Source organism: Oncorhynchus clarkii, chromosome 14, assembly GCF_045791955.1.
Source record: "Oncorhynchus clarkii lewisi isolate Uvic-CL-2024 chromosome 14, UVic_Ocla_1.0, whole genome shotgun sequence".
In the NCBI taxonomy this organism is placed as follows: domain Eukaryota; kingdom Metazoa; phylum Chordata; class Actinopteri; order Salmoniformes; family Salmonidae; genus Oncorhynchus; species Oncorhynchus clarkii.
This window is the reverse complement of record NC_092160.1, coordinates 33,460,030-33,473,880: the sequence shown is the minus strand read 5'-3', so window position 1 is coordinate 33,473,880 and position 13,851 is coordinate 33,460,030. Positions and strand designations below refer to the sequence as shown.

At 42.3% G+C, this 13,851-nt stretch overlaps 2 protein-coding genes across 4 annotated transcripts; both read left to right on the top strand.

Moving 5' to 3' along the window:
• The first annotated feature begins 278 nt into the window (after nucleotides 1-278).
• LOC139366084 (glucosamine-6-phosphate isomerase 1-like) lies at nucleotides 279-5,203 on the top strand. Of its 3 annotated transcripts, none has more exons than XM_071103175.1 (7): nucleotides 279-391; nucleotides 747-886; nucleotides 1,070-1,171; nucleotides 1,292-1,474; nucleotides 3,974-4,158; nucleotides 4,435-4,609; nucleotides 4,832-5,203. In XM_071103175.1, the coding sequence occupies exons 2-7, from the start codon at nucleotides 763-765 to the stop codon at nucleotides 4,879-4,881; spliced, it is 819 nt and encodes a 272-aa protein (XP_070959276.1). In that variant the 5' UTR covers nucleotides 279-391; nucleotides 747-762; the 3' UTR covers nucleotides 4,882-5,203. The 3 variants fall into 3 exon arrangements, with proteins under 3 accessions (XP_070959276.1, XP_070959277.1, XP_070959278.1); XM_071103176.1 differs by having other exon boundaries at nucleotides 377-590; nucleotides 4,832-5,201; XM_071103177.1 differs by lacking the exon at nucleotides 279-391 and adding an exon at nucleotides 406-498 and having other exon boundaries at nucleotides 4,832-5,201.
• A 48-nt stretch (nucleotides 5,204-5,251) lies between these two features.
• LOC139366531 (NEDD4 family-interacting protein 1-like) lies at nucleotides 5,252-13,748 on the top strand. The gene is made up of 8 exons (XM_071104137.1): nucleotides 5,252-5,438; nucleotides 9,751-9,856; nucleotides 10,104-10,243; nucleotides 10,417-10,486; nucleotides 11,553-11,677; nucleotides 11,842-11,908; nucleotides 12,022-12,130; nucleotides 12,394-13,748. The coding sequence occupies exons 1-7, from the start codon at nucleotides 5,403-5,405 to the stop codon at nucleotides 12,126-12,128; spliced, it is 651 nt and encodes a 216-aa protein (XP_070960238.1). The 5' UTR covers nucleotides 5,252-5,402; the 3' UTR covers nucleotides 12,129-12,130; nucleotides 12,394-13,748.
• Nucleotides 13,749-13,851: the final 103 nt, after the last annotated feature.

Below are 13,851 nucleotides of genomic sequence, written 5' to 3'. Positions count from 1 at the left end.
TGTTTACACTGTATTCTATTCCGCTGTATTTTAGTCTATGAAACTCAGACATTGCTCGTACTAATATTTATATATTAATTCCATAATTTAACTTTTTGATTTGTGTGTATTGTGAAGTGTTAGATTCTACTGCACTGTTGGAGCTAGGAACGCAAGCGTTTCCCTACACCCGCAATAGCATCTGCTAAATATGTGTGCGACCAATACAATTTAATTTGAAAAGAAGGCCTGCCTATTCATCCCGTTAAACGTTCAGCGTTCCTCAATCTGTAATCGAGGCTTCCAGCAAGAACTCCGCCCGCCTCTTCCTCGTGTCTGCAGCTGCGTCAGTCATATGACAGAGGTTCCTGCTTTCTTAAACAAAGTATTTTAAAGCGGAAAGGCGGATGCGGTAAGTTGATCAATGCGTTTGTTTTTAATTTACTTAATGCACAAAGTAAGACGCTAGTACAAACGTCATCAGCGGCCGATATTGGATATGCATGATACCGTTTTCAAGTACAGTGGATTCAACATTTGCATTTAATTCAAAGAGCTCTTCAATGCATTTTCGTATAGTTTGATTTGGTCTACTTCCCCCGTTAATTCGGGTAGGGATACTTTAGTACGTCTTCCTGCTGCAAGTCCTCATTTTATGGGTCTAAAGTCTGCTTGTTTTGGTGGAGAACAAATATTGCTTAAAGATCTGTTCCTTCTGATACAATAACATCTGTATTCACCATCCAAGTTTGGCTGTGATTTTAAAGCTTTTAATTTAGGACCATGAAGCTGATCATCCTGAATGATTATGACCAAGTTGGTGAGTGGGCTGCCAAGTACATCAGGAATAAAATCCTTCGCTTCAACCCTGGACCAGACAGATTCTTCATTCTAGGACTCCCCACAGGTAAGCGATCTGTTGATTCTACAGGGCACACCTTCCTTTCCATTTGTACAGGCAATGGTGCAATCATAATAATCATACTTCAAATGTGTCTACATAAAGACATTAACATAGATGTATTTGACGTGTAAAACTATAGGTATTTTGTTGAAAATAACAATAATTTCTCCCCAATGTACACCCCAGGAGGTACTCCTCTGGGATGCTATAAGAAGCTGATTGAGTTTTATAAGAAAGGAGAGATCTCTTTCAAGTATGTCAAAACGTTCAACATGGACGAGTATGTGGGTAAGCTTCACCTTTACAATACTTCTCTATTTCACCTATTTCTACACCATACAGTATCAACATTCTTCACAGCATGAGAAGCCATACAAAACTGTGATTACTGCTTTTAAAATCATGCAGGTATTCCTAGGGATCACCCAGAGAGCTACCATTCCTTCATGTGGAATAATCTCTTCAAGCACATTGACATCAAATCGGAGAACACCCATATTCTGGATGGCAATGCTGCCAACCTTGTAGAGGAGTGTGATTCCTTTGAGGAGGAGATCAAAGCAGCTGGAGGAATTGACCTCTTTGTTGGAGGTCAGTAGGGAGGGAGGAAGGTAGGGCAGGTAGGGAGGATATTGATACGATGGTATTAAGTATATTTATTATATTTACTCTGTTATACAGTGCGTTCGGAAAGTATCCCGGGCCCCTTGACTTTTCCAAATGTTACTTTACAGCCTTATTCTAAAATTGATTAAATCATTTTTTTCTCTCTCATCAATCTAAACACAATACCCCATAATGACAAATCAAAAACAGGTTTTTAGAAATGCGTGCAAATTTATTTATATATACCTTATTTACATAAGTTTTCAGACCCTTTGACATGAGACTCTAAATTGAGCTCAAATGCATCTTGTTTCCATTGATCGTCCTTGAGATGTTTCTACAACTTGATTGGAGTCCACTTGTGGTAAAATCAATTGATTGGATATGATTTGGAAAGGCACACACCTGTCTATATAAGGTCCCACAGTTGACAGTGCATGTCATAGCAAAAACCAAGCCATACTAAAATGTATAAAAACGTTTTTTGCTTTGTTATTATGGGGTATTGTGTGTAGATTAGAGGTATAAAAAAAACAATAATATATTTTAAAATAAATCTGTAATGTAACAAAGTGTGGAAAAGGTTAAGGGGTCTGAATACTTCCCGAATGCACTGTAAGGTCCCACAGTTGACAGTGCATGTCATAGCAAAAAACAAGCCATGAGGTCGAAGGAAATGTCCTTAGAGCTCCGAGACAGGATTGTGTCGAGGCACAGATCTGGGGAAGGGTACCAAAAAATGTCTGCAGCATTGAAGGTCCCAGCGAACAAAGTGGCCTCCATTATTCTTAAATGGAAGAAGTTTGGAACCACCAAGACTCTTCCTAGAGCTGGTCGCCCAGCCAAACTAAGCAATCAGGGGAAAAGGGCCTTGGTCAGGGAAGTGGCCACGAACCCGATGGTCACTCTGACAGAGATCCAGAGTTCCTCTGTGGCGATGGGAGATCCTTCCAGAAGGACAACCATCTCTGCATCACTCCACCAATCAGGCCTTTATGGTAGAGTGGCCAGACGGAAGCCACTCCTCAGTAAAAGGCACATGGCAGCCGACTTGGAGTTTGCCAAAAGGCACCTAAAGACTCTCAGACCATGAGAAACAAGATTCTCTGAACGGATGAAACCAAGATTGAACTCTTTAGTCTGAATGCCAAGCGCCACGTCTGGAGGAATCCTGGCATCATCTCTATGGTGTAGCACGGTGGTGGCAGCATCATGCTGTGGGGATATTTTTCCGCGGCAGGGACTGGGAGTCTAGTCAGAATCGAGGGAAAGATGAACGGAGCAAAGTACAGCGAGATCCTTGATGAAAACCTTCTCCAGTGCACTCAGGACCTCAGACTGGGGAGAAGGTTCACCTTCCAACAGGACAACGACCCTAAGCACACAGCCAAGACAATGCAGGAGTGGCTTCGGGACAAGTCTCTGAATATCCTTGAGTGGCCCAGCCAGACCCTGGACTTGAACCCGATCTAACGTCTCTGGAGAGACCTGAAAATAGCTGTGATTGGACACTCCCCATCCAACATGACAGAGCTTGGGAGGATCTGCAGAGAGGGGTGGGAGAAACTCCCCAAATACAGTTGTGCCAAGCTTGTAGCATCATACCCGATAAGACTCAAGGTTGTAATCGCTGCCAAAGGTGCTTCAACAAAGTACTGAGTAAAGGGTCTGAATACTTATGTACTCAGACTCTTTATGACGTTATGTATTAAGGGTCATAATGTATTAAGGGTCATAATGTATTAAGGGTCATAATGTATTAATTAAGGGTCATAATGTATTAATTAAGGGTCATAATGTATTAATTAAGGGTCATAGTGTATTAAGGGTCATAGTGTATTAAGGGTCATAGTGTATTAAGGGTCATAGTGTATTAAGGGTCATAGTGTATTAAGGGTCATCGTGTATTAAGGGTCATCGTGTATTAAGGGTCATAATGTATTAAGGGTCATAATGTATTAAGGGTCATAATGTATTAAGGGTCATAATGTATTAAGGGTCATAATGTACTAAGGGTCATAGTGTATTAAGGGTCATAGTGTATTAAGGGTCATAGTGTACTAAGGGTCATAGTGTACTAAGGGTCATAGTGTATTAAGGGTCATAGTGTATTAAGGGTCATAGTGTATTAAGGGTCATAATGTATTAAGGGTCATAATGTATTAAGGGTCATACATAGTGTATTAAGGGTCATAGTGTATTAAGGCTCATAGTGTATTAAGGGTCATAGTGTATTAAGGGTCATAGTGTATTAAGGGTCATAGTGTATTAAGGGTCATAATGTAGTAAGGGTCATAGTGTACTAAGGGTCATAGTGTACTAAGGGTCATAGTGTACTAAGGGTCATAGTGCACTAAGGGTCATAGTGTACTAAGGGTCATAATGTAAAAAATGCACACCACAAGCACAAACCAGTTCAGAAAACAACAGACATTGAAACGTCAATACCAAAATCCAACAAATGTAACCCACCCTGTCTGTTAGGTATTGGACCGGATGGCCACATTGCCTTCAACGAGCCAGGCTCCAGTCTATTGTCCAGGACCAGAGTGAAGACCCTGGCTCAGGACACCATCCTGGCCAACGCACGCTTCTTTGACGGAGATCTATCTAAAGTACCCACCATGGCTCTGACTGTGGGAGTGGCCACTGTCATGGACGCCAGAGAGGTTAAGAGCTGATTTCAAGATGTCTGTCTCTGCTTTATGTTTCTGGTCTGTCTTCTCTTGTAACTCATTTTGTTCATGGACAACTGGTCCCTTTACAGCTCCTATACTTATTCAATGATTATATAATGAGGCTGTTACACGTTGCCTTATGATGTCATTTTGCTGCTTCTTTGTTGTAACAATGTAATACTAGTCTATAAGAATGTAATGACAATCTATAACCATGTAATAACAGTTTATAGGATGCTGATGATGATATCTCCTTAATGTCTCCAGGTCATGATTCTCATCACGGGAGTACACAAAGCGTTTGCCCTGTACAAGGCCATAGAGGAAGGGGTGAACCACATGTGGACGGTGTCGGCCTTTCAGCAGCACCCTCAGACTGTGTTTGTGTGTGACGAGGATGCTACCCTGGAACTGAGGGTTAAAACTGTCAAGTACTTCCAAGGTGAGGGTCTACTTCCTTACTTAAAGGACTTGGTCCTCACAGTTCATTCCACGATTGTGCTGCGTGCGTGGCTTTACGAACAAGTGCTACATCAGTTTTCAAATTCATTGTGTTTTGTTTTATTATTGGCCCGGGAGGAATACATTATTTTCTTCAATAAAAACAGAATTGTGAATGAAGTGGAAATCTAACTCACTTGACCTATTGTTATTTCTCCTACAGGGATGATGCATGTGCACAACAAGTTGGTGGATCCACTGCCTCCCAACTAAGACGAGGGCGTTGCAAAAACATCGGGAAAACCTGCAATAACCAGGATGCCGGACCCTCCGGGATATGACAGTGGCCACGGGTGGAGGATCAACTGTGTGTGTTGTACTGTGTTTTACTTAAAGTTACATTTTATGTAACATAATAGTATGCCTACTTGTAGTAGGCTACATTTGATTATGTAATACATTTATCTTCGATAAAAAAAAACAGTTTTCTTAGTTCCATTGTTAAATTCGATACAAAACTTGACTTTGAATGTATTTTTAATGTGTTATTGTAATAAAAATAACTCTTGAGAATGACTCAAGAGTATTTGTTATAGCTGGGTACGTGGTGTTTTCATTATGCTGACGGTTCGGCGGGGTCACGTGACAGTGCAAGGGGCGGAACAACACACCAGACCTGGAAGGAAGGGGAGATGGCGGAGCTGTGCTACTTTCAATCTTAGCGTATCAATATTAGATTCAGCTCAGTTTGCCAAACAAGTGATCATTCTCAAACACTCAACGTCCATCCAGGAATGGCCGAGCAAATCAGCAACGTTAGATATCAGGAGGTAAGTTTTATTTTTTATTATAACCAATAAAATTCGCTTACGGCTCAACTAGACAGCATTGGAAAACGAAACGTCGTTGTGACTTTGGGCCCAGTTTTTCTAACGTTGTTGCTCATTTGTGTCTTCAACGTTTTAACTTGACAGTTACGGTTAACACGTTCGCTTGCTACCTCGTTTATGGTGGTTAAGTGTAGTTAGCTAGTTAGTATGACTCATTTAACTAACTACAGGGGGACGGGCCACAGGCCCATTTGTTATGACGACCTAACTGTTGACATGTCCCACCCTAATAGGCCGTGGACAGGCTAATCCGTGGAAAATAGTGTTGCCGCTAACATAGTTAAATACCTACCAGTATCTAGTTTAACTATATATAGTATCTAGTTTAACTAGATACCTTGCTAGCTACCTTAATCATAGTAGTGATGATAAAATATATCAAGATTGCACAAGAACACGCTACTAGCAGGCCTACATTCATTGATAGGTGTCGACAACCAATCTGCTAATGCCACAGAGGTATACCACAAAGCAGGATCAATTAGTTAGCCAGCTAACTCGCCTAAATATTCTGAAATAAGATTGTTTCGAGACAAGCAATGGTCTAATTGATTCAACAACCAAAAACGTATCCAGTGCCTTCAGAAAGTATTCACACCCCGTAATTGTCCCACATTTTGTTGTCAATGATCTACATAAAATACTTGCAACATTTGTAAAAAAAAATAAAAAAAATATTTGATTATTATTCAACCCCCTGAGTCAATACATGTTATATTCACCTTTGGCAGTGAGTACAGCTGTAAGTCTTTCTAGAGAAGTCTCTAAGACCTTTCCAAATCTGGATTGTACAATATTTGACCATTAATATTTTTTTAATTCTTCAAGCTCATTGCTAGACAGCCATTTTCAAGTCTTGCCATATATTTACTAGCAGATTCAAAACTGTCAAATAGGCCACCTGGTAACATTCAATGTTGTCATGTTAATAAGCAACTCCAGTGTATATTTGGCCATGTGCTTTAGGTTATTGTCCTACAGAAAAGTGAATTTGTCTCCAAGGGTTTGTTGGAAAGCAGACTGAAACAGGTTTTCCTCTAGGATTTTGCTTAGCTCTATTCTGTTTCTTTTTATCATAAAAATACACCTTAGTTCTTGCTGATGACAAGTAAACCCATAACATGATGTAGCCACCACCATGCTTGAAAAAACGAAGAGGTACTCAGTGATGTGTTGTTGGATTTGCCCCAAACATAATGCTTTGTTTTCAGGACATAAAATTAATTTCTTTGCCATTTTTTTTATTCCAGTTTTAGCCCTACTTTAGTGCCTTATTGCAAACAGGAGGCATGTTTTAGAATATTGTTTATGCTTTCTTTTCACTCTGTCAATTAGGTAAGTATTGTAGAGTAACTACAATGTTGATCCATACTCAGTTTTCTCCTATCACAGCCATTAAACTCTGTAACTGTTTTAAAGTCACCATTACCCTCATGGTTTCCTTCCTCTCCGGCAACTGAGTTAGGAAAGACGCCTGCACCTTTAATGACTGGGTGTATTGATACACCATCCAAAGTGTAGTTAATAACTTCACCATGTTCAAAGGGATATTCAATGCCTCTTTTTTATTTTATTTAGTTTTTTAATGTTTTTGTTTTTAACCATTTACCAATAGGTACCCTTCTTTGTGAGACATTGGAAAACCTCCCTGGTCTTTGTGGTTGAATCTGTGTTTGAAATTCACTGCTCGAATAAGGGACCCTAAAGATAATTGTATGTGTGGGGCACAGAAATGAGGTAGTCCTTCAAATATCATGTTTAGGGTTGCACATTTTGGGGAATATTCAGAGGTGGAAACTTTGTGGGAATTAACAGAAATATATGTAAATGAATATTAATGCCATTTAAATGGAGATGTTTTTTGTAATGGATATTCTTTCCATATCATATGGAGACAGAAACATAAACCTTTAACCTCATCATAAGTAGACATAATTGCAAATTATAAAATTATTCCAATAGAAAAATAAAATAATTTCAGTTACGAATTGAACCTGAATTAAATGAGTTGACTCTTCACACGGGGTGATTTCACTGAACAACAAAAGAAAGGGAATATTGAATGATCCATCGCATCTCCCAAAATCGTTTTCAACATACATCTGTAAAACGGAAGTCTAGAAACTAAAGCTTTGGTGGGCTTCCCCTCAGGCTTCCATGTCTTGTCCCTGAACCTCCTCAATGTCCACCTCATCTTCACTGTCACTTTCTGACCTTGTTGAGGATGGCTTGTCAGGCTCAAAAAGCCTCAAGTTTGCACGGATGGTCAAAAAAAAATCCAGCCCTTGTATTGGTCAGCCTGTGGCGTGCTTTGGTGTGTGTGTGTGTGTTCCCAAACAAGGTCTGGAGGATGATGGAGGCAACAGGGGAAAGAGCCTCAGATCCACAAAGTCCCTTCTACCAGGTGGCTGATGAGATATGTTGGCACGACTGCCATATTGCATCTCCATGCCAAAGCCCTTGCTTGGAAATGTACTTCGCCAGACTGCCAAGAACCTTGGCCTCATCCAGGCCAAGGTGGCGAGACACGGTAGTGATGACACCATAGGCCTTGTTGATCTCTGCACCAGACAGGATGCTCTTGCCAGCATACTTGGGGTCCAACATGTACGCTGCAGGGTGTATGGGCTTCAGGCAGAAGTCTTCACACTTTTTGATGTATTTCAGAACTACAGTTTCCTCTGTTTGGAGCAACAGTGAAGTGGGCAGGGCCGTACGGATTTCTTCTCTTACATCTGCAAGCAGAGTCTAATCATCAGACAGGATGCCATTGTCTCCCTCAATCCGTGCAATGGCTACTGCTATAAGTTTCAGGAGTTTCAGGATGCTTACCACTCTCTTCCAAAATACATCATCCAGGAGGATCCTCTTGATGGGGCTGTCCATATCGGTAGACTGTGATATGGCCATTTCTTGGAGAGACTCCTTCCCTTCCAGGAGACTGTTAAACATGATGACAACACCATCTCAACGGGTGTTGCTGGGAAGCTTCAACGTGGTGCTCTTATTCTTCTCACTTTGCTTGGTGAGGTAGATTGCTGCTGCTGATGACCCTTCATATACCTGACCATTTTCCTTGGCTCTCTTGTAGAATGTATCCATTGTTTTCAGTGCCATGATGTCCTTGAGGAGCAGATTCAATGCATGGGCAGCACAGCCAATGGGTGTGATGTGAGGGTAGGACTCCTCCACTTTAGACCAAGCAGCCTTCATGTTCGCAGCATTGTCTGTCAGCAGTGCAAATACCTTCTGTGGTCCAAGGTCATTGATGGCTGCCTTCAGCTCACCTGTAATGTAGAGACTGGTGTGTCTGTCTCTTTTCTGTGTTTTTTTAGAGTACTGGTTGAGGGACGGAGATGATGTAGTTAATTATTCCTTGCCCACAAACATTCAACCACCCATCAGAGATGATTGCAATACAGTCTGCTGTCGCTATGATTTGCTTGACCTTCACTTGAACTCTGTTGAACTCTGCATCCAGCAAACAGCAAATGAGTAGATAAATCATGTCTGGTTGGAGGGGTGTATGCTGGGCAAAAAACATTCAGAAATCTTTGTTGCATTCTTCACATATGATTTGGCACAGTATTTGCAAATGTATACAGCTTTTCCTTCTAAATTAGCTGCAGTGAAATGTCTCCACATATCAGAAAGTTTTCCTGTCAAGATTAGAAAAGAAATGGTAAAAAAATACAACTCCATGTACAGATAAATAGTTAAGCCGTTAGGTTAAACAACTCCTTTGTAAGATAATTGAAAAAAAATGATGAAACATGTATGGAAACAGGTGAATTAACACTACTCAGTTAGCAGGCTCAAGCCATGTAAAACCCACATGGTAGCAAAAACTAACTAGCAGAAATTGTTAAGTTAGAAATTATTTAAACACACTTTGTTGTAGGCTACTATTTAACAAAAAAATCACGTATGTCGTATAAAATATATTCAGCCCACCTGGTATTGTAATGAAAACTTAGCAGAAAGCATGTAGTCCTTGTCTCAGACAGTGTAGTAGTGTGGGCTCAATAGCATCTCATTAGTGTGCAAGATCATGAGAATCAGCTGTACATGTGATGGAAGAATGCACTGTGCATGCAGAGGGTTGCAATTCCATTGAATTGAGGATAGTTTAACCAAAATATGCCACAAGACCTAGAATTGCCTTATGTGTATCCCACATTTGTCTGACGGCCAGAATAGTGCAACATCAGCATCATCCCACTGTGTGTGTGTGTGTGTGTGTTGCATCCAGCTGGTGAATGAGGAGGAGCCAGCAGCAGCTCAACCCCCTCAGGAGGAGCCAGCAGCTGTCCTGGATGCCCCTCCCCCCTACAGCAGCATCTCAGCTGCCAATGCAGGTAATTGGCCTCTGTCCATCCATAGCACTACACACAGTAACTTGCAATATATTGACTCATCTCATATGGGGTTGAGGTCGGATTCAGATGCAAGTCAGGAATGTAATATTGTAATATAGTTATTCTAGTGCTGAAAAGAAAAGGCTACAGTGTCAAACTGGTGTTTTTAGTGAGCTCCCAACATTCACCTTGCTACTAGCCAACCGTAATGTGCTGCGTCACGTGTTCTGCACCTTTTCCCCTGCAGCGTTCTTCGACTACAAGGAGGATGCAGGCAGGTTCCCCAACCCCCCGTCCTACAACGTGGCTACCACACTGCCCTCCTATGATGAAGCAGAGAGGACCAAAGCGGAGACCGGTGTCCCTCTGGTCCCTGGCAGGGTCGTGGTATGTCTGTCCTCCTTTCACAGCGGTTTTCATTCATTCATTGTTCAGGCGTTGATAACTCCAGATTCCCTAGTATTTATCATTGTGAGAGCCTGCATCCTAAATAAACACATTTTGACCATCATCTTTGGAACGTGTCTGACAACCAAAACATTTCCTTTTTCTCCTGTCAGGAGGATGACTTTGACGATGCTGACCAGCTGCGCATAGGGAATGATGGCATCTTTATGCTCACCTTCTTCAGTAAGTCTTCTCTCTGTTTCCTGTACAGTGTAGTTGTTGTTCTGGACAGACGATGTCTGTCTGCATCTCGTGGGGTCATGGGTACACTAAACAAAGCAACGACATTAAGCCGAGCCAGGGACTGTCATAAGCCGAGCCAGGGACTGTCATGAGCCTAGCCAGGGACTGTCATGAGCCGAGCCAGGGACTGTCATGAGCCGAGCCAGGGACTGTCATGAGCCGAGCCAGGGACTGTCATGAGCCGAGCCAGGGACTGTCCTGAGCCGAGCCAGGGACTGTCATGAGCCTAGCCAGGGACTGTCATGAGCCGAGCCAGGGACTGTCATGAGCCGAGCCAGGGACTGTCATGAGCCGAGCCAGGGACTGTCATGAGCCGAGCCAGGGACTGTCATGAGCCTAGCCAGGGACTGTCATAAGCCGAGCCAGGGACTGTCATGAGCCGAGCCAGGGACTGTCATGAGCCGAGCCAGGGACTGTCCTGAGCCGAGCCAGGGACTGTCCTGAGCCGAGCCAGGGACTGTCCTGAGCCGAGCCAGGGACTGTCCTGAGCCGAGCCAGGGACTGTCCTGAGCCGAGCCAGGGACTGTCCTGAGCCGAGCCGAGCCAGGGACTGTCCTGAGCCGAGCCGAGCCAGGGACTGTCTTGAGCCGAGCCGAGCCAGGGACTGTCTTGAGCCGAGCCGAGCCAGGGACTGTCTTGAGCCGAGCCGAGCCAGGGACTGTCTTGAGCCGAGCCGAGCCAGGGACTGTCTTGAGCCGAGCCGAGCCAGGGACTGTCTTGAGCCGAGCCGAGCCAGGGACTGTCTTGAGCCGAGCCAGGGACTGTCTTAAGCCACGCCAGGGACTGTCTTAAGCCACGCCAGGGACTGTCATAAGCCAAGCCAGGGACTTGTCCAACCGGTTCATAAAGTGGAATTTTGTGCAATTAGAAAAGCTGTTGTATAATCTTTCACAAAGCCTCATGGTCTATGTGTGGTGAACGACAAGCATGTTAACTGATGAGCCTCTTCTTATTGGTGATCTATGATTGATTTATTGATTGGTTATTTGTCCTCTCCTCTCTCCAGTGGCATTCCTGTTCAACTGGATCGGTTTCTTCCTGTCCTTCTGTTTGACCACTTCTGCAGCCGGCCGCTACGGCGCCATCTCTGGGTTTGGCCTGTCTCTCATCAAATGGGTTCTCATAGTCCGGGTAAGATCAACACACATCGCCTCGGTGTTCTTTACTACACTGGTCCTGCAGTACTACGGGGAGTTCAGGCTTTTGTTCCAGCCCAGCCCTAAATGCTTTGGAATGCTACTGTGTGTACGACTGGTCCCCCTAATGTTATTTTACTGTCTTTTGAACGTTTCCAGTTTTCCACCTACTTCCCCGGCTACTTTGATGGTCAGTACTGGTTGTGGTGGGTGTTCCTGGCTTTAGGTAAGTGAAGCTTAAGTCTGAGCTCTTATTTGGATGAATGAATTAATGTGTATGAAATGTGTGAAAGATAATCACGGAACGGATGCTGTTGTCTTTTTTTTGTGACTCTCCAGGCTTCATGCTGTTCGTCAGAGGGTTCGTCAACTACTCCCGGGTTCGCAAAATGGCCGACCCTACTTACGCCACACTGCCCCGAACGAGAGTCCTGTTCATCTACTGAAGGTGAAGGGCCCTAATTCACACAACATTCCTGTGTTACAGCAGAATACGACCTTATCAAATCATAAGCCTGGTCCTCTATTAAGAAATACCAGTATTAGTAATCTATCAACTCATATAGATTTTCTCCACTCACTAGTTTCCTTCCAATGTAGTCTGGTTACCTGTAAATATACCATAAACAAACACTGTCCATAGTAAACCAGCCTTTCTCTACAGAGATGCTGATCTCCACCATTAACTTATCTCCTGTTTACTTTTCACAGCCGGTTTTTGAATAAACAAAACGTCCCCGAATCTGGATAGAGAATCCTGGTTGTTCAGCAGGAGTCTAAAACCAAACTACTCAGATAAGCATCACGACATGGCAGGATGGAGGGAAAAAAAAAACACCATCTTGATGACTACAACTCTTGTAACATTCAGGAATTAAATACACCAATTGTTTTGTTTTATTTTGAAAAAAATGTAATTAATGGATAATGATAGTATGTACATTAGTGGCGAATGTTAGTGCTATTTTACATTTTTCAGTCTGTAATGTATGTGTAATGCCTTATATCATTTGATGGTAGTGTACTAGCATGCATCTGCACCTCAAGGGATCAGTCTTATTTCACTAATGCTTTATTCAAAGCCCACAGGTGTAATGCATTACGATGCAGTCATAATGCATTATAAGCACTTGTCATAAGCACTTGTACCACCTTTATGTTCATAGTAGTCATGAGATGGGGGGAATATTAACGTATGGTTTTACAATTTCTGAGTTTGTAATAAAAACATTGGCATTTTATACATGCTTATCACAAGTAATAATGCGCTATGCCTGTTGGCTTCATCTATGAAGCATCGCCCTTATTTCTGGCCAGTAGAGGGCAGAGTTCGTTGCTAAAAATTTGTCATGAATTATTCCTATAAGACATAATCCTACCTTTTTATATGCACACCTACCTCAAACATAAGGTATCCTATGTGCACATCTTAAGGTAAAGATTTTTGTCCAAAGTGTTTTTTTTGTTGTACAAGTCATAGAGTTTTGTGTAGAAAAAGAACCATTACGTATGGAAAAACTATAATGCTATCAGAGAATGTAAGCAGGTGCACTTTTTAGAAACGTTCTAATAAAACGCCGGGGAGTTCCTCCCAATGAAATCAACAATACACGACCAAATGGTAGTACCTGTAGTTATTCAGTGAGTATAGAGCTTTCATAAGGGTGAAATGGCAATTTATAACTAGTCATAGGGGCGATATGGCAATTTATGACTGGTCTGTGACCGTACTAATTCGATTTAGTAAGAAGACGAGCAATTGTATTCGTCGATCTTTCTCTTTAGGAAATTGTTGGCATATTGTTAACTGCAAATGATCTCAAACATGCTCTGTTGCATCCCCCTGTATGCCAGCCAGTCTGTTTTAAACCAGTTGTTTAGATTTCTTGCTTCGCCCTTAATGTGGACTGGTACAGCACAGCTACAATCCAAACCCAGTCCTAGACACACATCTCTCTGATCCTCTGTGTGAAATAGTACAGCCGCATCCTTGGGATTTTATTATGAGATATTGTTTTAAACTGTAAAAAAGCTTCATGTCTAATAAATGTCACTTTCAAAAGCAAGATTGATCTCTGGTCCAGGTTTTGTGTGCAGGCTTTGCCAGAGATTTAAGGCTTTTTGTAAAATGTTGTGCAGCACTGACACCTTGTGGTTGAAAGACACAAT